Below are 22,555 nucleotides of genomic sequence, written 5' to 3'. Positions count from 1 at the left end.
AGGTAGGCCCTGGGTCGGGGTTAGGGACTAGGGTTAGAGGTAGGCCCTGGGTCGGGGTTAGTCTAGGGTTAGAGGTAGGCCCTGGGTCAGGGTTAGGGACTATAGGGTCAGGGTTAGGGACTAGGGTTAGAGGTAGACCCTGGGTCAGGGTTAGGTACTTTAGGGTCAGGGTTAGGGACTAGGGTTAGAGGTAGACCCTGGGTCAGGGTTAGGGACTAGCGTCAGGGTTTAACTCACCACTCCGCCATGCGTTTCTCCAGGGCGGGGAGCAGGAACTGCTGGTGGAAACAGTATATAGAGCAGATGTTGGAGAAGATACCCATGACAACGTCGAGAGGGAAGGAGGAGCGGGAGCGCGCCTCCTCTAGGAGGGAGGAGCAGAACACCTGGTCCAGGAGGTACAGCCGAGACACGTAGGCCTTCTCTGTGTGGAGGAGCTCATTGGCTATGTTGAACACACGCTGCTGCACCGACAGCTGGGATTGGTCGGAGAGAGAGAGAGAGAGAGACGGAGGGAGAGAGAGAGAGAGAGAGAGATGGAGAAAGAATCTTAAGTCAAATGTCTACTGTTTGCCGATGATCTGGTGCTTCTATCACCAACCAAGGAGGGTCTACAGCAGCACCTAGATCTTCTGCACAGATTCAGACAGACCTGGGCCCTGACAGACCTGGGCCCTGACAGACCTGGGCCCTGACAGACCTGGGCCCTGACAGACCTGGGCCCTGACAGACCTGGGTCCTGACAGACCTGGGCCCTGACAGTAAATCTCAGAAAGACAAAAATAATGGTGTTCCAAAAAAGGTCCAGTAGCCATGACAACAAATACAAATTCCGTCTAGACACTGTTGTCCTAGAGCACACAAAGAATTACACCTACCTCGGGCCTAAACATAAAATACCACAGGTAACTTCCACAAAGCTGTGAACGCTTTAAGAGACAAGGCAAGAAGGAACTTCTATGCTTTAAAAGGAACATAAATCTCGACGTTCCAATTAGGATCAGGCAAAAAATACTTCAGTCAGTTATAGAACCCATTGTCCTCTACGGTTGTGAGGTCTGGGGTCCCCGTTCACCAATCAAAAATTCACAAAATTTGAGACAAACACCCCATAAATATACTTAGTGCCACAACGCAAAAACCCAAATAATACAATTAGAACGATTTATTTATTAATTATCAACATCCAGACAAGAGCTGTTCATTTCTACAACCACCTAAAATGAAGCAATGTCCACACATTCCACCACAAAGCTTTCACCTACAGAGAGATGAACCTAGAGAAGTGTCTCTTCTGCCAGCTGGTTCTGGAGCTCTGATCACAAACAGACCCCAACAGAGCCACAGGACGGAAAAACATTTAAACCCAACCAAATTATTAGAAACCAATTAGATAATTACTTGACAGATTGGAAAGAAATAACAAAAAAAAAAAAAAAAAAAAGAGCAAACTAGAATGCTATTTGTCCCTAAACAGAGAGGACACAGTGGCCTGACCACTGTGACTGACCCAAACTTAAGGAAAGCTTTGACTATGTAAAGACTCCGTAAGCATTGCTATTGGAAAAGGCCGCCGTAGGCAGACATGGCTCTCACGAGAAGACAGGCTATGTGCTCACTGCCCACACAACGAGGTGGAAACTGAGCAGCACATCCTAACCGCCTGCCCAAATATATGACCATATTAGAGGCACATATTTCCCTCAGATTACACAGACCCACAAAGAACTAGAAAACAAATCAAACACTTGATAAACTCCCATATCCATTAGGTGAAATACTGCTGTGTAAAGTCGCATCTGAAAAATGTGTGACCCGTTGCCATGAGAACAGGGCAACCAAAAGCAACAGTATTTATCTGTTAATGTATCTTCCCCTAACAGTCGTTCTACTACTATTTGCACATTGGTAAAACTCTGATAATATATATATATATACTTGAAATGTCTTTATCTTTGTGAAACCTTTGAAACCCAAATAGTTTTGGGGGGGTTTATGTTGTGTTGTGTCTTCTCACTTTTTGTTTTTTGTTTATTTAACTTACTTTGTAAACATTTTTCCCAATAAAGCCTCGTTGAATTGGCTTGATAGAGAGAGATGGAGAGACACACCCACACACACAAACACACACACACACAAACACACACACACACACACACACACAAACGCACACACACAAACACACACACACAAACACACACACACAAACACACACACTCACACATACACACACACAAATGCACACACACAAACACACACACTCACACACTCACTCATAACTCCTTTGTCCCACCTCCCACACATGTGGTGACCTCACCCATTACAACCAGCATGTCCAGAGATACAACCTCTCTCATCATCACCCAGTGCCTGGGCTTACCTCCGCTGTACCCGCACCCCACCATACCCCTGTCTGCGCATTATGCCCTGAATATATTCTACCACGCCCAGAAACCTGCTCCTCTTATTCTCTGTCCCCAATGCTCTAGGCGACCAGTTTTGATAGCCTTTAGCCGCACCCTCATACTACTCATTCTCTGTTCCGTGGGTGATGTGGAGGTAAACCCAGGCCCTGCATGTCCCCAGGCACCCTCATTTGTTGACTTCTGTGAATGAAAAAGCCTTGGTTTCATGCATGTCAACATCAGAAGCCTCCTCCCTAAGTTTGTTTTACTCACTGCTTTAGCACACTCTGCTAACCCTGATGTCCTTGCCGTGTCTGAATCCTGGCTCAGGAAGGCCACCAAAAATTCAGAGATTTCCATACCCAACTATAACATCTTCCGTTAAGATAGAACTGCCAAAGGGGGAGGAGTTGCAGTCTACTGCAGAGATAGCCTGCAAAGTAATGTCATACTTTCCAGGTCCATACCCAAACAGTTCGAACTACTAATTCTGAAAATTACTCTCTCCAGAAATAAGTCGCTCACTGTTGCCGCCTGCTACCGACCCCCCTCAGCTCCCAGCTGTGCCCTGGACACCATTTGTGAATTGATCGCCCCCCATCTAGCTTCAGAGTTTGTTCTGTTAGGTGACCTAAACTGGGATATGCTTAACACCCCGGCAGTCCTACAATCTAAGCTAGATGCCCTCAATCTCACACAAATCATCAAGGAACCCACCAGGTACAACCCTAACTCTGTAAACAAGGGCACCCTCATAGACGTCATCCTGACCAACTGGCCCTCCAAATACACCTCCGCTGTCTTCAACCAGGATCTCATCGATCACTGCCTCATTGCCTGTATCCGCTACGGAGCCGCAGTCAAACGACCACCCCTCATCACTGTCAAACGCTCCCTAAAACACTTCTGTGAGCAGGCCTTTCTAATCGACCTGGCCCGGGTATCCTGGAAGGACATTGACCTCATCCCGTCAGTTGAGGATGCCTGGTCATTCTTTAAAAGTAACTTCCTCACCATTTTAGATAAGCATGCTCCGTTAAAAAAATGCAGAACTAAGAACAGATACAGCCCTTGGTTCACTCCAGACCTGACTGCCCTCGACCAGCACAAAAACATCCTGTGGCGGACTGCAATAGCATCGAATAGTCCCCGCGATATGCAACTGTTCAGGGAAGTCAGGAACCAATACACGCAGTCAGTCAGGAAAGCTAAGGCCAGCCTCTTCAGGCAGAAGTTTGCATCCTGTAGCTCCAACTCCAAAAAGTTCTGGGACACTGTGAAGTCCATGGAGAACAAGAGCACCTCCTCCCAGCTGCCCACTGCACTGAGGCTAGGTAACACGGTCACCACCGATAAATCCATGATTATCGAAAACTTCAACAAGCATTTCTCAGCGGCTGGCCATGCCTTCCGCCTGGCTACTCCAACCTCGGCCAACAGCTCCGCCCCCCCCGCAGCTCCTCGCCCAAGCCTCTCCAGGTTCTCCTTTACCCAAATCCAGATAGCAGATGTTCTGAAAGAGCTGCAAAACCTGGACCCGTACAAATCAGCTGGGCTAGACAATCTGGACCCTCTATTTCTGAAACTATCCGCCGCCATTGTCGCAACCCCTATTACCAGCCTGTTCAACCTCTCTTTTATATCGTCTGAGATCCCCAAGGATTGGAAAGCTGCCAAAGTCATCCCCCTCTTCAAAGGGGGAGACACCCTGGACCCAAACTGTTACAGACCTATATCCATCCTGCCCTGCCTATCTAAGGTCTTCAAAAGCCAAGTCAACAAACAGGTCACTGACCATCTCGAATCCCACCGTACCTTCTCCGCTGTGCAATCTGGTTTCCGAGCCGGTCACGGGTGCACCTCAGCCACACTCAAGGTACTAAACGATATCATAACCGCCATCGATAAAAGACAGTACTGTGCAGCAGTCTTCATCGACCTTGCCAAGGCTTTCGACTCATGCAATCACCATATTCTTATCGGCAGACTCAGTAGCCTCGTTTTTTTTAATGACTGCCTTGCCTGGTTCACCAACTACTTTGCAGACAGAGTTCAGTGTGTCAAATCGGAGGGCATGCTGTCCGGTCCTCTGGCAGTCTCTATGGGGGTGCCACAGGGTTCAATTCTCGGCCCGACTCTTTTCTCTGTATATATCAATGATGTTGCTCTTGCTGCGGGCGATTCCCTGATCCACCTCTACGCAGACAACACCATTCTATATACTTCCGGCACGTCCTTGGACACTGTGCTATCTAACCTCCAAACGAGCTTCAATGCCATACAACACTCCTTCCGTGGCCTCCAACTGCTCTTAAACGCTAGTAAAACCAAATGCATGCTTTTCAACCGATCGCTGCCTGCACCCGCATGCCCGACAAGCATCACCACCCTGGATGGTTCCGACCTTGAATATGTGGACATCTATAAGTACCTAGGTGTCTGGCTAGACTGTAAACTCTCCTTCCAGACTCATATCAAACATCTCCAATCGAAAATCAAATCAAGAGTCGGCTTTCTATTCCGCAACAAAGCCTCCTTCACTCACGCCGCCAATCTTACCCTAGTAAAACTGACTCTCCTACCGATCCTCGACTTCAGCGATGTCATCTACAAAATTGCTTCCAACACTCTACTCAGCAAACTGGATGCAGTTTATCACAGTGCCATCCGTTTTGTCACAAAAGCACCTTATACCACCCACCACTGCGACTTGTATGCTCTAGTCAGCTGGCCCTCGCTACATATTCGTCGCCAGACCCACTGGCTCCAGGTCATCTACAAGTCCATGCTAGGTAAAGCTCCGCCTTATCTCAGTTCACTGGTCACGATGGCAACACCCATCCGTAGCACGCGCTCCAGCAGGTGTATCTCACTGATCATCCCTAAAGCCAACACCTCATTTGGACGCCTTTCGTTCCAGTACTCTGATGCCTGTGACTGGAACGGATTGCAAAAATCCCTGAAGTTGGAGACTTTTATCTCCCTCACCAACTTCAAACATCTGCTATCTGAGCAGCTAACCGATCGCTGCAGCTGTACATAGTCTATTGGTAAATAGCCCACCCATTTTCACCTACCTCATCCCCATACTGTTTTTATTTATTTACTTTTCTGCTCTTTTGCACACCAATATCTCTACCTGTACATGACCATCTGATCATTTATCACTCCAGTGTTAATCTGCAAAATTGTAATTATTCGCCTACCTCCTCATGCCTTTTGCACACAATGTATATAGACTCCCCTTTTTTTCTACTGTGTTATTGACTTGTTAATTGTTTACTCCATGTGTAACTCTGTGTTGTCTGTTCACACTGCTATGCTTTATCTTGGCCAGGTCGCAGTTGCAAATGAGAACTTGTTCTCAACTAGCCTACCTGGTTAAATAAAGGTGAAATAAAATAAAAAAATAAAAATATACACACACACAAACGCACACACACAAACACACACACACAAACACACACATGCACACTGACTAACACACACACACACACATTCATGTTTTAAAAAACAGTCAGGCCCACCTCTGTAGAGTCCTGTCTGTCTGTTTTAGGGAGGGCCAGTGCCAGAGGTTGGAGATCCATCATGGGGTTGATGAGCTCAATGGTCTCATCCCCGCTTCCCTCCTCCAAGTCACTGTCCCCCTCCGAATCCCCCCCACCCTCAGCCGATGCCCCCTCTCCCCCCGGGCCCTCCGCATAGCTGCAGGAGGAGGAGCTAGAGAGGCGTGGCAGCGTGAGGGCGGGACTACAGGGGAAGATGACCCGGTCCTCGTCGCCGGCGAAACACAGCTCCTCACTGTGGGACGGAGAGCTGATGCTGTCGATGCCAGAGTCTCGATTGGCCAGTTTGCCGTCCGCTTGCGGCTGGAGGAGGGACAAGTTGTCAGAGGGGATCCCTGATTGGCTTTCCGGCTCCGCCTGCCCCCTTATCTCCACGGCGTCTGTGAGTTTCTCTGAGGCGCTATAACCGGACTCCATGGACAGGCGCTTGTCAGAGGCAGAGCACAACGCTCCTAGTTCGTGTTCTTTATCATTATCCTCCTCCATGTTGTCTGTCTCTCCTGCTTTCTCTCCCAGGACCACGCCAGCCAACACAGCCAGCCCCTGAGGTAGGTCATCCAGCTCTTGAGAGGAACCAGGAGGGCAGGCCACGTGGAGACAGCCGAGAGTGAGCTCTGAGACTGGGGGAGAGAAGGGGCCCCCACCTGGTCCTGTCTCAGGGATCCTGGGGTTGCAGAGACCCCCTCCCATGATATCAGGCACCACAATGATCTGCTCCCTGTAGAGTGAACACAGATAAGACAGTAGAATGTTACATCGATCTATCTATCATATATCTATCAATCTATCTATCTATCTATCTATCTATCTATCTGTCTGTCTGTCTGTCTGTCTATCTATCTATCTATCTATCTATCTATCTATCTATCTATCATATATCTATCTATCTATCTATCTATCTATCTATCTATCTATCTATCTATCATATATCTATCTATCTATCTATCTATCTATCTGTCTGTCTGTCTGTCTGTCTGTCTGTCTGTCTGTCTGTCTGTCTGTCTGTCTGTCTGTCTGTCTGTCTGTCTGTCTGTCCGCCAGCCATACAGTTGAAGTTGAAAGTTTACATACACCTGAGCCAAAAACATTTAAACTCAGTTTTTCACAATTCCTGACATTTAATTCTAGTAAATATTCGCTGTCTTAGGTCAGTTAGGATCACCATTATATTTTGTGAATGTGAAATGTCAGAATAATAGTAGAGAGAATAATATATTTCAGCTTTAATTTCTTTCATCACATCCCCAGTCTACATACACTCAACAAGTATAAATTTAAATTGTTTTACTTGGGTCAAACTTTTCGAGAAGCCTTCCACAAGCTTCCCACAATAAGTTGGGTGAATTTTGGCCCATTCCTCCTGACAGAGCTGGTGTAACTGAATCAGGTTTGTAGGCCTCCTTGCTCGCAGATGCCTTTTCAGTTCAGCCCACAAATATTCTATGAGATTGAGGTCAGGGCTTTGTGATGGCCACTCCAATACCTTGACTTTGTTGTCCTTAAGCCATTTTGCCACAACTTTGGAAGTATGCTTGGGGTCATCGTCCATTTGGAAGACCCATTTGCGACCAAGCTTTAACTTCCTGACTGATGTCTTGAGATGTTGCTTCAATATACCCGCATAATTTTCCTGCCACATGATACCATCTATTTTGTGAAGTGCACCAGTCCCTCCTGCAGCAAAGCACCCTCACAACATGATGCTGCCACCCCCGTGTTTCACGGTTGGGATGGTGTTCTTCGGCTTGCAAGCGTACCCCTTTCACCTCCAAACATAACGATGGTCATTATGGCCAAACAGTTCAATTTTTGTTTCATCAGATCAGATTTCTCCAAAAAGTATGATCTTTGTCCCCATGTGCAGTTGCAAACCGTAGTCTGGCTTTTTTATGGCGGTTTTGTAGCAGTGGTTTCTTCCTTGCTGAGCGGCCTTTCAGGTTATGTCGATATAGGACTCGTTTTACTGTGGATATAGATACTTCTGTACCTGTTTCCTCCAGCATCTTCACAAGGTCCTTTTCTGTTGTTCTGGGATTGATTTACACTTTTCGCACCAAAGTACGTTCATCTCTAGGAGACAGAACATGTCTCCTTCCTGAGCGGTATGATGGCTGCATGGTCCCATGGTGTTTATACTTGCATACTATTGTTTATACAGATGAACGTGGTACCTTCAGGTGTTTGGAAATTGTTCCCAAGGATGAACAAGACTTGTGGAGGTCTACAATGTATTTTTTGAGGTCTTGGCTGTTTTCCTTTGATTTTCCCATGATGTCAAGCAAAGATGCACCTATTTTGAAGGTAGGCCTTGAAATACATCCACAGGTACACTTCCAATTGACACAAATTATGTCAATTAGCCTATCAGAAGCTTCTAAAGCCATGACATAATTTTGGGGAATTTTCCAAGCTGTTTAAAGGCACAGACAATTTAGTGTAAACTTCTGACCCACTGGAATTTTGAAACAGTGAATTATAAATGAAATAATCTGTCTGTAAACAATTGTTGGAAAAATGACTTGTGTCATGCACAAAGTAGAAATTCCACTGGATGTCAGAAGGTGAATTCACCAATTTGTAAGTCGCTCTGGATAAGAGCGTCTGCTAAATGACTTAAATGTAATGTAAATGTTAACAAGAAATGTGTGGAGTGGTTGAAAAACGCCTTTTAATGACTTTAACTTCCAACTTCAAATGTCTGTCTGTCTGTCTATCTTTCTATCTATCGATCTATCTTACCTCTCAAACTTCTCAATGAGGGAGAGCACACAGGCGGTGGGGGAGGAGCGTCCCTCGGCGCGGGGGAGTGTCGGCGGTCGGCAGGGTCCTCCCCCTCTGGGGTCTGCAGGTAGAGGTCTGCAGGGTGGGGGAGGTGGGACGGGCTTGTCCGGGACGCGGGGGCAGGGCCTAGGAGCACCAGCACTCTGCTGCAGGTGAGGAGGCTTTGGGGGCACTGAGGAGAAACAACAACATGTTACTGACTGAGGAGAAACAACAACATGTTACTGACAGAGGAGAAACAACAACATGTTACTGACTGAGGAGAAACAACAACATGTTACTGACTGAGGAGAAATAACAACATGTTACTGACTGAGGAGAAACAACATGTTACAGACTGAGGAGAAACAACAACATGTTACTGACTGAGGAGAAACAACATGTTACTGACTGAGGAGAAACAACAACATGTTACTGACTGAGGAGAAACAACATGTTACTGACTGAGGAGAAACAACAACATGTTACTGACTGAGGAGAAATAACACGACACACAGGTGTTGGTCATCTTCGTAAAACGTATTTAAACTACAGTAACGACAGAGTTACTGCACAGGTACAGAGCAACGTACTGTCTATTTATTGTCCTACTTTGGAAGATTTTATAGTTGATACGGTAAGACTGATATGTTACCTTGTGGTTTAGGCCCAGGTAGAGGAGGGCGTCTCTTGAGGGCGGTGGAGGGCACTTCCTGAGGGGTTCCACTCCTGTTGTCTCCTCCGTTACAGCCGTGTCCAGCTGGGTACAGCAGGGGCATGGATGGGTGCAGACCAAGGGATCCGGAGGTTAGGGATCCGGGGTCTGAGCTGAGGCGAGGGGTCTGGGTGTCTGAGTCATCGGCATGGGCCCCGAGGCAGGCACCGTGAGCACCAGGATCCAGAGACAGGCTCTTAGTCATCAGCCGAGGACTGGAAGAGGACGGGCCTAGGGAAGAAACAAAGATTGGACATCAATTATACATAAATACATACATACATATACAATATAGAATATACCTGGGATTGGAGGTGGAGTGGCCTGGGGGGAGGGACAGACAGGCCAGTCAAGGATTTCTCCTACCGTGGCTCTACACTTCAATCCAACTGGTTGTCTGTGTCAAACTTCCTCTGTTTGCTCTTCGAGTAGCATTCGGTAAGAATTAAACACGGGAAGTGTAACGAACAGTGGTAGAGAGAGGTGTGTGTTTTATCACTGGGATTAATGACTGCTTTTCTTATATATATATTTTTTCATTCCACAGTCAATGTTCAAAGCCAAAGGCGTCCAGAGACCAGAGACAATAAAATAGACTGGCTCGGCTAATGAGGAAACGATGATGCCACAGGCAGATAGATGCAATCTGTTTCAGTTCGCTCTGCTGGACACTCTTTAATTGGTCAATGTGCTGCGGTGTTAATGCTTACGTAACACCGCCAAGGTCACCAGTTCTATTTCCGCAGGGATCGTATAAGAACTCACCGTACTGTAAGTCTGTTTGGATAACAGTGTCTGTACATTAATGGAGATAACAGTGTCTACAAGGTGCCCTATATTAATGGAGATAACAGTGTCTGCCTGGTGCCCTATATTAATGGAGATAACAGTGTCTGCCTGGTGCCCTATATTTATGGAGATAACAGTGTCTGCTTTGTGGTGTACATTAATGGAGATAACAGTGTCTGCCAGGTGCCCTATATTAAAGGAGATAACAGTGTCTGACAGGTGCCCTATATTAATGGAGATAACAGTGTCTGCCTGGTGGTGTATATTAATGGAGATAACGGTGTCTACCAGGTGCCCTATATTAATGGAGATAACAGTGTCTGCCTGGTGGTGTATATTAATGGAGATAACATTGTCTGCCTGGTGCCCTATATTCATGGAGATAACAGTGTCTGCCTGGTGCCCTATATTAATGGAGATAACAGTGTCTGCCTGGTGCCCTATATTAATGGAGATAACAGTGTCTGCCTGGTGGTGTGTATATTAATGGAGATAACCGTGTCTACCAGGTGCCCTATATTAATGGAGATAACAGTGTCTGCCTGGTGGTGTATATTAATGGAGATAACAGTGTCTGCCTGGTGGTGTGTATATTAATGGAGATAACAGTGTCTGCCTGGTGCCCTATATTAATGGAGATAACAGTGTCTGCCTGGTCGTGTATATTAATGGAGATAACAGTGTCTGCCAGGTGCCCTATATTAATGGAGATAACAGTGTCTGCCTGGTGCCCTATATTAATGGAGATAACAGTGTCTGCCAGGTGCCCTATATTAATGGAGATAACAGTGTCTGCCTGGTGGTGTATATTAATGGAGATAACAGTGTCTGTCTGGTGCCCTATATTAATGGAGATAACAGTGTCTGCCGGGTGGCCTATATTAATGGAGATAACAGTGTCTGCCTGGTGCCCTATATTAATGGAGATAACAGTGTCTGCCTGGTGCCCTATATTAATGGAGCTAACAGTGTCTGCCTGGTGCCCTATATTAATGTAGATAACAGTGTCTGCCGGGTGGCCTATATTAATGGAGATAACAGTGTCTGCCTGGTGCCCTATATTAATGGAGATAACAGTGTCTGCCTGGTGGTGTATATTAATGGAGATAACAGTGTCTGCCAGGTGCCATATATTAATGGAGATAACAGTGTCTGCCTGGTGCCCTATATTAATGGAGATAACAGTGTCTGCCTGGTGCCCTATATTAATGGAGATAACAGTGTCTGCCTGGTGCCCTATATTAATGGAGATAACAGTGTCTGCCAGGTGCCTTATATTAATGGAGATAACAGTGTCTGCCGGGTGGCCTATATTAATGGAGATAACAGTGTCTGCCTGGTGCCCTATATTAATGGAGATAACAGTGTCTGCCTGGTGCCCTATATTAATGGAGATAACAGTGTCTGCCTGGTGCCCTATATTAATGGAGATAACAGTGTCTGCCTGGTGGTGTATATTAATGGAGATAACAGTGTCTGCCAGGTGCCCTATATTAATGGAGATAACAGTGTCTGCCTGGTGCCCTATATTAATGGAGATAACAGTGTCTGCCTGGTGCCCTATATTAATGGAGATAACAGTGTCTGCCTGGTGCCCTATATTAATGGAGATAACAGTGTCTGCCTGGTGCCCTATATTAATGGAGATAACAGTGTCTGCCTGGTCGTGTATATTAATGGAGATAACAGTGTCTGCCAGGTGCCCTATATTAATGGAGATAACAGTGTCTGCCGGGTGGCCTATATTAATGGAGATAACAGTGTCTGCCGGGTGGCCTATATTAATGGAGATAACAGTGTCTGCCTGGTGCCCTATATTAATGGAGATAACAGTGTCTGCCGGGTGGCCTATATTAATGGAGATAACAGTGTCTGCCTGGTGCCCTATATTAATGGAGATAACAGTGTCTGCCTGGTCGTGTATATTAATGGAGATAACAGTGTCTGCCAGGTGCCCTATATTAATGGAGATAACAGTGTCTGCCGGGTGGCCTATATTAATGGAGATAACAGTGTCTGCCTGGTGCCCTATATTAATGGAGATAACAGTGTCTGCCTGGTGCCCTATATTAATGGAGATAACAGTGTCTGCCTGGTGCCCTATATTAATGGAGATAACAGTGTCTGCCTGGTGCCCTATATTAATGTAGATAACAGTGTCTGCCGGGTGGCCTATATTAATGGAGATAACAGTGTCTGCCTGGTGCCCTATATTAATGGAGATAACAGTGTCTGCCTGGTGGTGTATATTAATGTAGATAACAGTGTCTGCCGGGTGGCCTATATTAATGGAGATAACAGTGTCTGCCTGGTGCCCTATATTAATGGAGCTAACAGTGTCTGCCTGGTGCCCTATATTAATGTAGATAACAGTGTCTGCCGGGTGGCCTATATTAATGAAGATAACAGTGTCTGCCAGGTGCCATATATTAATGGAGATAACAGTGTCTGGCTGGTGGTGTATATTAATGGAGATAACAGTGTCTGCCGGGTGGCCTATATTAATGGAGATAACAGTGTCTGCCTGGTGGTGTATATTAATGTAGATAACAGTGTCTGCCGGGTGGCCTATATTAATGGAGATAACAGTGTCTGCCTGGTGCCCTATATTAATGGAGATAACAGTGTCTGCCTGGTGCCCTATATTAATGGAGATAACAGTGTCTGCCGGGTTCCCTATATTAATGGAGATAACAGTGTCTGCCTGGTGCCCTATATTAATGGAGATAACAGTGTCTGGCTGGTGGTGTATATTAATGGAGATAACAGTGTCTGACTGGTGCCCTATATTAATGGAGATAACAGTGTCTGCCTGGTGCCCTATATTAATGGAGATAATAGTGTCTGCCAGGTGCCCTATATTAATGGAGATAACAGTGTCTGCCAGGTGCCCTATATTAATGGAGATAACAGTGTCTGCCAGGTGCCCTATATTAATGGAGATAACAGTGTCTGCCAGGTGCCCTATATTAATGGAGATAACAGTGTCTGCCTGGTGCCCTATATTAATGGAGATAACAGTGTCTGCCTGGTGCCCTATATTAATGGAGATAACAGTGTCTGCCTGGTGCCCTATATTAATGGAGATAACAGTGTCTGCCTGGTGCCCTATATTAATGGAGATAACAGTGTATGCCTGGTGCCCTATATTAATGGAGATAACAGTGTCTGCCTGGTGCCCTATATTAATGGAGATAACAGTGTCTGCCTGGTGCCCTATATTAATGGAGATAACAGTGTCTGCCAGGTGCCCTATATTAATGGAGATAACAGTGTCTGTATATTAATGGAGATAACAGTGTCTGCCAGGTGCCCTATATTAATGGAGATAACAGTGTCTGCCTGTGTCTGCCTTAGATAACAGTGTCTGCCTTAACAGGGTTAAGTAAAGCACACTTGTGTTGATGAGTGACCTTGCCTGAAACCTACAGATGTGTGTTAGCTTCTTAAAGCTAATATATGGTCTTTAGCTCAGCGTGCTAATACAGTCTTGTGAGATGCAGGACAGTAACAGTAGTATGAGGTGAATGGAACACGTCCTGTACAGTACGTACAGGACCGATAGTCTGGGCAGATTGGAATTCTGTCGTTGTTGTTGTTGTTGATGTCTGAAAACCAGGAAGACTCCCCGCTTTGTACGAGGACGTCATATTGCTGACTGTGCCTTTAAAAGCCTGTCTCTGTGTATGTGTGTGCGTGTGTGCGTGTGTGCGTGTGTGCGTGTGCGTGTGCGTGTGTGTGTGTGTGTGAGCACTACTTTAGTCCAGAGCCCTATGGCACCCTATTCCCTATATATATAGTGCACTACTTTAGACCAGAGCCTTATGGCACCCTATTCCCTATATAGTGCACTACTTTAGACCAGACCCCTATGACACCCTATTCCCTACATAGTGCACTAGTTTTGACCAGAGTCCTATGGGGAACTACATAAGTAGTGCACTACATAGGGAATGTTCCATTCCAGATGCACTCAGTCTCTATGTTTATTAGTGTTATTATAGACAGAGCTGCAGAGCGTCAAACACTCAGTTCTTCGGGGTGTGTGTGTGTGTGTGTGTGTGTGTGTGTGTGTGTGTGTGTGTGTGTGTGTGTGTGTGTGTGTGTGTGTGTGTGTGTGTGTGTGTGTGTGTGTGTGTGTGTGTGTGTGCCTGTGTGTGTGTGTGCCTGTTTGTGTGTGTGTGTGTGTCTGTGTGTGTGTGTGCCTGTTTGTGTGTGTGTGTGTGTCTGTGTGTGTGTGTGTGTGTGTGTGTGTGTGTGTGTGTGTGTGTGTGTGTGTGTGTGTGTGTGTGTGTGTGTGTGTGTGTGTGTGTGTGTGTGTGTGTGTGTGTGTGTGTGTGTGTGTGTGCGTTTGAGTGACCTGCCATGCAAAATGCAAGCCGTTCGCAGACAGACTGCTGACGAGACATGGCGATGGTTTTCTATGCCTCTGGGGAACAGAGCCGTAAGAGGATAACAAATGATTTTATGGAGAGAAAAAAATAAATGCTTTAACTTTTACAGACACATGAGAGAACGTTGTTTACTGAAGAGGACATAAAGATAGACTGAAAGAATGGATGTCTTATTGGCTCAAACTGTCATTTCAACAGCCTAACCTTACCACCTAAATGACAAAGTAAGGGATCCCAGCTTGCACAGAGCGTTCTGAGAACCAGATGTTTCTTAGAGCTTGGTGAGAGAATGGTTGTCCTATGGTTATTTTGCATACAACCTTCCCACAACGTTCTGGGAATGCGGCAGGATAGTTGCTTGGCTTTGGAACATTCTCAGCACTTGACAACCAAAAAAATAAATTTTCTTGATTTTTCATTACATTAACAGAACGTTCCCTAAAAGTTAGAACATGGTTACATTTCATTTCTATTTTGGTAATGTTCTAGGAATGTTCTTGAAACTGGTTTGACGTTGGGAATGTTCTCAAATAGTTCAGAGAACGTTAACAAACAAAGTTCTTCAGGGGAAATTTCAGTGCTTCAGCATAAACGTTTCCTACTGGTTTCATCACGTGACAAATGTTATTTAGGATCTGAGGACCTGAAACCTTTTCCGTATCCTTGACGGTGAATAGTCCTGCCTTCTTCATGACTGTCTTACTGTATGTTAGTTTGTTGGTGATGTGGACACCAAGGAACTTGAAGCTCTCAACCTGCTCCACTACAGCCCCTTCAATGAGAATGGGGTTAGTGCTTGGTCCTCCTTTTCCTGTTTTCATGAGTCATGTTCTCAAAATGTCCTGAGAACGTGAAGAAAGCGTCCATTAAAAAGAAAAAACACAAGAAAACTTCAGTAACGTTCAGAGAACGTTCTAAGAATGTTATTTAAAAACATATACATTCCGTGCTCAGCATCAACAAAACTCCATCCTCTATCCCCAAAATGGACTCTGTACCGGTACCACCTGTATTGAGCCTCGCTACTGTTATTTTCACTGTCATTTTACTTTTTATTTTTTAATTTTTTTACTTATCTATTGTTTACTTAATACCCAGTTTTTACTTAAAAATTGCACTGTTGGTTAGGGCCTGTAAGTAAGCATGTCACTGTAAGGTCTATTGAATTTGGCGACGTGACAAATAAACTTTGATTTGTGTTGGCCACACCCACTGATTGGCCACACCCACTGATTGGCCACACCTGATCTTAATGAGTGCTTGATTCCTCTGAAATGAGGTTTGTTTGAATAGACAAAAATGAACAGCTTTGTATGCATACACAAAAACAACATGCCATGTGAGCTCCATCCTGGTGGTGCAGTGAACTAATTCCATGGATAAACAACAGAAGATTACAGGTTTGAATCTCACTAATGCCGTGTCACAATAAAACAAATGTGTTTGCATGATTGATGCGTATAGAAATTAATGTACATGTGTTCTATTTGTGCTTGGAGAAGCTATAAGCTGTTATTAAAAGTATTGAAACATTCAGTGAACGTTTTAAAGAAGTTTATTTTTTTTATTTTTTTTACTCCAAATAAAATATAATTTCCGTTCTCAGAGCGCTAATAAAACCTCCCAGGAAAATGTTCAAGGAACCGGAGTTCCCAGAGTTCCCAGAGTTCCCGGAGTTCCCAGAGTTCTCCTCTGTTCTAAGAATGTCAGGGTTGGGTGGCATCTATATTTTCATATCATCATACCAGCCTTCTCTCATGTCAGGATTTACCACTATACCAGCTTAGTACACAAGGGGGGTTAGAAATGAAGGGAAAACAGACCATTACCATTACCAGAATGCTAACAAAATTAACACAAGTCATATTGAATTTACAGGCTGCTTGCTAAATATGTTAACGAGCGCAAACAAAAATACACCAATTGCAAAGACGGCCAATCCAACTCATGAAGATATTTGTATATTGGGTAGGAGCTACCGAAAGTCATTTTTGATTCGTTTGGACATTTACAAGAGAAAGTGAATGTTTTACAGGTCAGGAAATGTATGGCTTCATTCACAGAACTTCCAAATGACTAAATGTGTAAGCTGGGAAGAGGCTGGGAAAATGTGACCACTGTCAAACTCGAGACAGAGCAATATGGAATGAGTCTTTCTAGAGAGGGAGGTTGGGGGGGAGAGAGAGAGAGAGCAATATGGAATGAGTCTTTCTAGAGAGGGAGGTTGGGGGGAGAGAGAGAGCAATATGGAATGAGTCTTTCTAAAGAGGGAGGTTGGGGGGGGGAGAGAGAGAGAGAGCAATATGGAATGAGGCTTTCTAGAGAGGGAGGTGGGGGGAGAGAGAGAGAGCAATATGGAATGAGGCTTTCTAGAGAGGGAGGTTGGAGGGGGAGAGAGAGAGAGAGCAATATGGAATGAGGCTTTCTAGAGAGGGATGTTGGGGGGGGAGAGAGAGAGAGAGCAATATGGAATGAGGCTTTCTGTAGAGGGAGGTTGGAGGGAGAGAGAGAGAGCAATATGGAATGAGGCTTTCTAGAGAGGGAGGTTGGGGGGGGGAGAGAGAGAGAGAGCAATATGGAATGAGGCTTTCTAGAGAGGGAGGTTGGGGGAGAGAGAGAGAGCAATATGGAATGAGGCTTTCTAGAGAGGGAGGTTGGAGGGGGAGAGAGAGAGCAATATGGAATGAGGCTTTCTAGAGAGGGAGGTTGGGGGGAGAGAGAGAGAGCAATATGGAATGAGGCTTTCTAGAGAGGGAGGTTGGAGGGGGAGAGAGAGAGAGCAATATGGAATGAGGCTTTCTAGAGAGGGAGGTTGGGGGGGGAGAGAGAGAGAGCAATATGGAATGAGGCTTTCTAGAGAGGGAGGTTGGGGGAGAGAGAGAGAGCAATATGGAATGAGGCTTTCTAGAGAGGGAGGTTGGGGGGGAGAGAGAGAGAGAGAGCAATATGGAATGAGGCTTTCTAGAGAGGGAGGTTGGGGGGAGAGAGAGAGAGCAATATGGAATGAGGCTTTCTAGAGAGGGAGGTTGGAGGGGGAGAGAGAGAGCAATATGGAATGAGGCTTTCTAGAGAGGGAGGTTGGAGGGGGAGAGAGAGAGAGAGCAATATGGAATGAGGCTTTCTAGAGAGGGAGGTTGGAGGGGGAGAGAGAGAGAGCAATATGGAATGAGGCTTTCTAGAGAGGGAGGTTGGAGGGGAGAGAGAGAGAGCGTATGGAATGAGGCTTTCTAGAGAGGGAGGTTGGAGGGGGAGAGAGGGCAATATGGAATGAGGCTTTCTAGAGAGGGAGGTTGGAGGGTGAGAGAGAGCAATATGGAATGAGGCTTTCTAGAGAGGGAGGTTGGAGGGGGAGAGAGAGCAATATGGAATGAGGCTTTCTAGAGAGGGAGGTTGGAGGGAGAGAGAGAGAGAGAGAGAGCAATATGGAATGAGGCTTTCTAGAGAGGGAGGTTGGAGAGAGAGAGCAATATGGAATGAGGCTTTCTAGAGAGGGAGGTTGGAGGGAGAGAGAGAGAGAGAGAGCAATATGGAATGAGGCTTTCTAGAGAGGGAGGTTGGAGGGAGAGAGAGAGAGCAATATGGAATGAGGCTGTCTAGAGAGGGAGGTTGGAGGGAGAGAGAGAGAGAGCAATATGGAATGAGGCTTTCTAGAGAGAGAGGTTGGAGGGAGAGAGAGAGAGAGAGAGAGCAATATGGAATGAGGCTTTCTAGAGAGGGAGGTTGGAGTGAGAGAGAGAGAGAGCAATATGGAATGAGGCTTTTTAAAGAGGGAGGTTGGAGGGAGAGAGAGAGGGCAATATGGAATGAGGCTTTCTAGAGAGGGAGGTTGGAGGGAGAGAGAGAGAGCATTATGGAATGAGGCTTTCTAGAGAGGGAGGTTGGAGGGGGAGAGAGAGGGCAATATGGAATGAGGCTTTCTAGAGAGGGAGGTTGGAGGGAGAGAGAGAGAGCAATATGGAATGAGGCTTTCTAGAGAGGGAGGTTGGAGGGAGAGAGAGAGGGCAATATGGAATGAGGCTTTCTGTAGAGGGAGTTTGGAGGGAGAGAGAGAGAGCAATATGGAATGAGGCTTTCTAGAGAGGGAGGTTGGAGGGGGAGAGAGAGAGCAATATGGAATGAGGCTTTCTAGAGAGGGAGGTTGGAGAGAGAGCAATATGGAATGAGGCTTTCTGGAGAGGGAGGTTGGAGGGAGAGAGAGAGAAAGCAATATGGAATGAGGCTTTCTAGAGAGGGAGGTTGGAGGGGGAGAGAGAGCAATATGGAATGAGGCTTTCTAGAGAGGGAGGTTGGAGGGGGAGAGAGAGAGAGCAACATGGAATGAGGCTTTCTAGAGAGGGAGGTTGGAGAGAAAGAGCAATATGGAATGAGGCTTTCTAGAGAGGGAGGTTGGAGGGAGAGAGAGAGAGAGCAATATGGAATGAGGCTTTTTAAAGAGGGAGGTTGGAGGGAGAGAGAGAGGGCAAAATGGAATGAGGCTTTCTAGAGAGGGAGGTTGGAGGGAGGGAGAGAGGGCAATATGGAATGAGGCTGTCTAGAGAGGGAGGTTGGAGGGAGAGAGAGAGAGCAATATGGAATGAGGCTTTCTAGAGAGAGAGGTTGGAGGGAGAGAGAGAGAGAGCAATATGGAATGAGACTTTCTAGAGAGGGAGGTTGGAGGGAGAGAGAGAGAGCAATATGGAATGAGGCTTTCTAGAGAGGGAGGTTGGAGGGAGAGAGAGAGGGCAATATGGAATGAGGCTTTCTAGAGAGGGAGGTTGGAGGGAGAGAGAGAGGGCAATATGGAATGAGGCTTTCTAGAGAGGGAGGTTGGAGGGAGAGAGAGAGGGCAATATGGAATGAGGCTTTCTAGAGAGGGAGGTTGGAGGGAGAGAGAGAGAGAGCAATATGGAATGAGGCTTTTTAAAGAGGGAGGTTGGAGGGAGAGAGAGAGGGCAATATGGAATGAGGCTTTCTAGAGAGGGAGGTTGGAGGGAGAGAGAGAGAGCATTATGGAATGAGGCTTTCTAGAGAGGGAGGTTGGAGGGGGAGAGAGAGAGAGCAATATGGAATGAGGCTTTCTAGAGAGGGAGGTTGGAGGGGGAGAGAGAGAGAGAGAGCAATATGGAATGAGGCTTTCTAGAGAGGGAGGTTGGAGGGGGAGAGAGAGGGCAATATGGAATGAGGCTTTCTAGAGAGGGAGGTTGGAGGGGAGAGAGAGCAATATGGAATGAGGCTTTCTAGAGAGGGAGGTTGGAGGGGAGAGAGAGCAATATGGAATGAGGCTTTCTAGAGAGGGAGGTTGGAGGGGAGAGAGAGAGAGAGAGAGCAATATGGAATGAGGCTTTCTAGAGAGGGAGGTTGGAGAGAGAGAGCAATATGGAATGAGGCTTTCTAGAGAGGGAGGTTGGAGGGAGAGAGAGAGAGAGAGAGAGCAATATGGAATGAGGCTTTCTAGAGAGGGAGGTTGGAGGGAGAGAGAGAGAGAGCAATATGGAATGAGGCTTTTTAAAGAGGGAGGTTGGAGGGAGAGAGAGAGGGCAATATGGAATGAGGCTTTCTAGAGAGGGAGGTTGGAGGGAGAGAGAGAGAGCATTATGGAATGAGGCTTTCTAGAGAGGGAGGTTGGAGGGGGAGAGAGAGGGCAATATGGAATGAGGCTTTCTAGAGAGGGAGGTTGGAGGGAGAGAGAGAGAGCAATATGGAATGAGGCTTTCTAGAAAGGGAGGTTGGAGGGAGAGAGAGAGGGCAATATGGAATGAGGCTTTCTGTAGAGGGAGTTTGGAGGGAGAGAGAGAGCAATATGGAATGAGGCTTTCTAGAGAGGGAGGTTGGAGGGGGAGAGAGAGAGCAATATGGAATGAGGCTTTCTAGAGAGGGAGGTTGGAGAGAGAGCAATATGGAATGAGGCTTTCTGGAGAGGGAGGTTGGAGGGAGAGAGAGAGAAAGCAATATGGAATGAGGCTTTCTAGAGAGGGAGGTTGGAGGGGGAGAGAGAGCAATATGGAATGAGGCTTTCTAGAGAGGGAGGTTGGAGGGGGAGAGAGAGAGAGAGCAACATGGAATGAGGCTTTCTAGAGAGGGAGGTTGGAGAGAAAGAGCAATATGGAATGAGGCTTTCTAGAGAGGGAGGTTGGAGGGAGAGAGAGAGAGAGCAATATGGAATGAGGCTTTTTAAAGAGGGAGGTTGGAGGGAGAGAGAGAGGGCAAAATGGAATGAGGCTTTCTAGAGAGGGAGGTTGGAGGGAGGGAGAGAGGGCAATATGGAATGAGGCTGTCTAGAGAGGGAGGTTGGAGGGAGAGAGAGAGAGCAATATGGAATGAGGCTTTCTAGAGAGAGAGGTTGGAGGGAGAGAGAGAGAGAGAGCAATATGGAATGAGACTTTCTAGAGAGGGAGGTTGGAGGGAGAGAGAGAGAGCAATATGGAATGAGGCTTTCTAGAGAGGGAGGTTGGAGGGAGAGAGAGAGGGCAATATGGAATGAGGCTTTCTAGAGAGGGAGGTTGGAGGGAGAGAGAGAGGGCAATATGGAATGAGGCTTTCTAGAGAGGGAGGTTGGAGGGAGAGAGAGAGGGCAATATGGAATGAGGCTTTCTAGAGAGGGAGGTTGGAGGGAGAGAGAGAGAGAGCAATATGGAATGAGGCTTTTTAAAGAGGGAGGTTGGAGGGAGAGAGAGAGGGCAATATGGAATGAGGCTTTCTAGAGAGGGAGGTTGGAGGGAGAGAGAGAGAGCATTATGGAATGAGGCTTTCTAGAGAGGGAGGTTGGAGGGGGAGAGAGAGAGAGCAATATGGAATGAGGCTTTCTAGAGAGGGAGGTTGGAGGGGAGAGAGAGAGAGAGAGCAATATGGAATGAGGCTTTCTAGAGAGGGAGGTTGGAGGGGGAGAGAGAGGGCAATATGGAATGAGGCTTTCTAGAGAGGGAGGTTGGAGGGGAGAGAGAGAGCAATATGGAATGAGGCTTTCTAGAGAGGGAGGTTGGAGGAGGGAGAGAGAGAGGGCAATATGGAATGAGGCTTTCTAGAGAGGGAGGTTGGAGGGAGAGAGAGAGGGCAATATGGAATGAGGCTTTCTAGAGAGGGAGGTTGGAGGGAGAGAGAGAGGGCAATATGGAATGAGGCTTTCTAGAGAGGGAGGTTGGAGGGAGAGAGAGAGAGAGCAATATGGAATGAGGCTTTTTAAAGAGGGAGGTTGGAGGGAGAGAGAGAGGGCAATATGGAATGAGGCTTTCTAGAGAGGGAGGTTGGAGGGAGAGAGAGAGAGCATTATGGAATGAGGCTTTCTAGAGAGGGAGGTTGGAGGGGGAGAGAGAGAGAGCAATATGGAATGAGGCTTTCTAGAGAGGGAGGTTGGAGGGGGAGAGAGAGAGAGAGAGCAATATGGAATGAGGCTTTCTAGAGAGGGAGGTTGGAGGGGGAGAGAGAGGGCAATATGGAATGAGGCTTTCTAGAGAGGGAGGTTGGAGGGGGAGAGAGAGCAATATGGAATGAGGCTTTCTAGAGAGGGAGGTTGGAGGGGGAGAGAGAGCAATATGGAATGAGGCTTTCTAGAGAGGGAGGTTGGAGGGAGAGAGAGAGAGAGAGAGAGCAATATGGAATGAGGCTTTCTAGAGAGGGAGGTTGGAGAGAGAGAGCAATATGGAATGAGGCTTTCTAGAGAGGGAGGTTGGAGGAGAGAGAGAGAGAGAGAGAGAGAGAGAGAGCAATATGGAATGAGGCTTTCTAGAGAGGGAGGTTGGAGGGAGAGAGAGACAGCAATATGGAATGAGGCTTTCTAGAGAGGGAGGTTGGAGGGAGAGAGAGAGGGCAATATGGAATGAGGCTTTTTAAAGAGGGAGGTTGGAGGGAGAGAGAGAGAGCAATATGGAATGAGGCTTTTTAAAGAGGGAGGTTGGAGGGAGAGAGAGAGGGCAATATGGAATGAGGCTTTCTAGAGAGGGAGGTTGGAGG

The 22,555-nt window shown here is 46.6% G+C and overlaps 1 protein-coding gene across 1 annotated transcript in view; it reads right to left on the bottom strand.

Moving 5' to 3' along the window:
* LOC135527688 (FYVE, RhoGEF and PH domain-containing protein 1-like) overlaps positions 1 to 22,555 on the bottom strand; it is a 176,494-nt gene that overhangs the window by 76,456 nt on the left and 77,483 nt on the right. The window contains exons 2-5 of the mRNA XM_064956185.1: positions 9,387 to 9,677; positions 8,711 to 8,924; positions 5,933 to 6,689; positions 238 to 476 (exon numbers count right to left, since the gene is read on the bottom strand). Coding sequence (XP_064812257.1) covers positions 238 to 476; positions 5,933 to 6,689; positions 8,711 to 8,924; positions 9,387 to 9,677 — 1,501 coding nt within the window. The remainder of the gene's footprint in view (positions 1 to 237; positions 477 to 5,932; positions 6,690 to 8,710; positions 8,925 to 9,386; positions 9,678 to 22,555) is intronic.

Source organism: Oncorhynchus masou, chromosome 33 (genome assembly GCF_036934945.1).
Source record: "Oncorhynchus masou masou isolate Uvic2021 chromosome 33, UVic_Omas_1.1, whole genome shotgun sequence".
In the NCBI taxonomy this organism is placed as follows: domain Eukaryota; kingdom Metazoa; phylum Chordata; class Actinopteri; order Salmoniformes; family Salmonidae; genus Oncorhynchus; species Oncorhynchus masou.
Note: the sequence above shows the minus strand (reverse complement) of the source record. Positions and strands in the feature narration are given on the sequence as shown.